Below are 1,871 nucleotides of genomic sequence, written 5' to 3'. Positions count from 1 at the left end.
AAGAAGAAGAAGAAGAAGAAGAAGAAGAAGAAGAAAAACAATGACAAAAACAGGCCAGTGCAGGCCCCATTCTCCTGAGTAAACACTGCATCTTACCTGAGCGTCTGTCAGTCCCAGCATGGCAGCCAGCTGCTTTCTGTCTGGCTTGGTGACGTACTTCTGTATTTCAAATCTTTTCTCCAGTCCTTTCCTCTGCAGGTTTGAAAACACTGCTCTGGACCATGACCTTTTCCTCTTGTACGTCTGAGGCATCGTGTCTTTTGTGAGGACAGCGTATGGACCTAAATGGAGAAAAAAGAAAGAAAAGGACAAAAGAAAAGAAAACACGATGAGGTTAAAAAAATAGACTCCAACAGTCATAGTGGACATTCTCAGCAGGTGTGTCACACATTAAAAAAGATATTAGATTTTTTTCCGTCTGCTACAGTCCTATAGTGTGATGTCTACCTGGGAAGGTGTCCTGAAACTGATGCTGGCCTGATTGTCTGCTGCTGCTGCAGCCTAGTGAACTCATCATGGAGGACGCGTCGCTCATCCCGTGGTCTATGGAGGAGAAGAACTGGCTGGCTGAAGGCTGAACGGGGACGTGGATGCCTGACTGACGGTTCGAGCTAACGATGGATGCGAGATCTGTTATAGAGAGCGAGAGATGAGGGGCTTCAGTCAGCACACAATTATCGCAGAGACACACACTTACACCTCCGCTCTTTTCTGCTGGGGGCAAACATTGTCAAGTTTAAAATAAAGTTTGGGGGGATGGGGGGGGGACCTTTCTGACTTTATAACCCGGATTTGATTTGGTTAAAGTACTGCGTAACAATCTTCCAGCTGCGTTGTTGAAGTTTGAAGCTGATCCTGACCTCTGACCTCTTGTTAGGGGGGCAAGAGAGGAGATTTCCCCACAGGACTCGTTAATGCGAGACTATGTGCGCCCGGACTCTGTCACCAATCTGTCAGTGCTATAAAGTGGAGCAGGTTGCTTCTGGTTTCAGTTTCTAAGCTTTGGATGTGATTTTGTGTTGTCTTCTTGTACAGCTATGTGGTATGATAGAAATATTTAAGGTAATAAACACACCCCTGTTTTGTTGTTTAACCGCCTCTAAAATGTAACTTGAGTGGGATAAAAACCTCTCCGCTCACCTCTTAGTGACGACTTTTCTTTGCATTTTGGATCAAAGTCTGTTGACAGTATCCGATCAATTCCAAATTTGAGGTCTTTGCTTGAAGGCGGGGGGACTTGTTGGGAGTTAAATGCCGTTCTGGGTACTGATGTTAGTTGTAGTCCGTGTCTGTGGTAGGGTGACGCCGGATTCACCCTGGCACCGTACGGCTCCGGCGCAACGGGAGAAGGGCGCAGCGGAGAGTTGCCCGAGTGCCCCTGCTGTGCGCGATGGTGGTGGTGTCCCATGTGCACCATGAGTGCCGACGATCCCGAGATGTTCTCCGCATCTCCAGCCTGCAAAATGTCTGCGATGCAAAACGAGGGTTTCTTCATGGTATCCACAGCGAAGCCCCCCGCGCAGTACGCGGACCAGAGGCTGAAGTTTGATGCATAAAACGGATTGAGCCCGGCCGTGTACATCCCGGAGCTTCTAATGCGTCGCGCTGTTGCTCAGAAGTGGGTATAAAAGGACAGGCATGTAAAAAAGCACGGGTAGCGTTTTAGGAGGACAGATGATCGTGCTCTTTGTGTAAGTGCCAAATCGCTCTCTCAACTCTGAAATCCTAACCCTGCAGTTCCACTCTGAAGTTTCTCCGCTGACACTGATTGGTCGCTGTCGGAGCCAATGGATGTTGTGCATTTGCTCACATCACGCCCTTGTAAATGAGGATGATGTGTAACATAGTCTCTCTCTCTTTCACACACACAC

The 1,871-nt window shown here is 48.3% G+C and overlaps 1 protein-coding gene across 2 annotated transcripts in view; it reads right to left on the bottom strand.

The window, feature by feature from the left end:
* Positions 1-1,776, bottom strand: part of hlx1 (H2.0-like homeo box 1 (Drosophila)) — a 3,774-nt gene extending 1,998 nt beyond the window's left edge. Inside the window, exons 1-3 of one of the 2 annotated variants that reach the window (XM_005731094.1) lie at positions 1,141-1,776; positions 448-630; positions 97-281 (exon numbers count right to left, since the gene is read on the bottom strand). In XM_005731094.1, coding sequence (XP_005731151.1) covers positions 97-281; positions 448-630; positions 1,141-1,582 — 810 coding nt within the window. In that variant the 5' untranslated portion in view covers positions 1,583-1,776. The remainder of the gene's footprint in view (positions 1-96; positions 282-447; positions 631-1,140) is intronic. The other variant, XM_005731095.1, reaches the window with a different exon arrangement.
* Between the last annotated feature and the right edge of the window lie 95 nt (positions 1,777-1,871).

This window comes from Pundamilia nyererei, unplaced genomic scaffold (genome assembly GCF_000239375.1).
Source record: "Pundamilia nyererei isolate P.nyererei 1_Seehausen unplaced genomic scaffold, PunNye1.0 scaffold00041, whole genome shotgun sequence".
Taxonomy (NCBI): domain Eukaryota; kingdom Metazoa; phylum Chordata; class Actinopteri; order Cichliformes; family Cichlidae; genus Pundamilia; species Pundamilia nyererei.
Note: the sequence above shows the minus strand (reverse complement) of the source record. Positions and strands in the feature narration are given on the sequence as shown.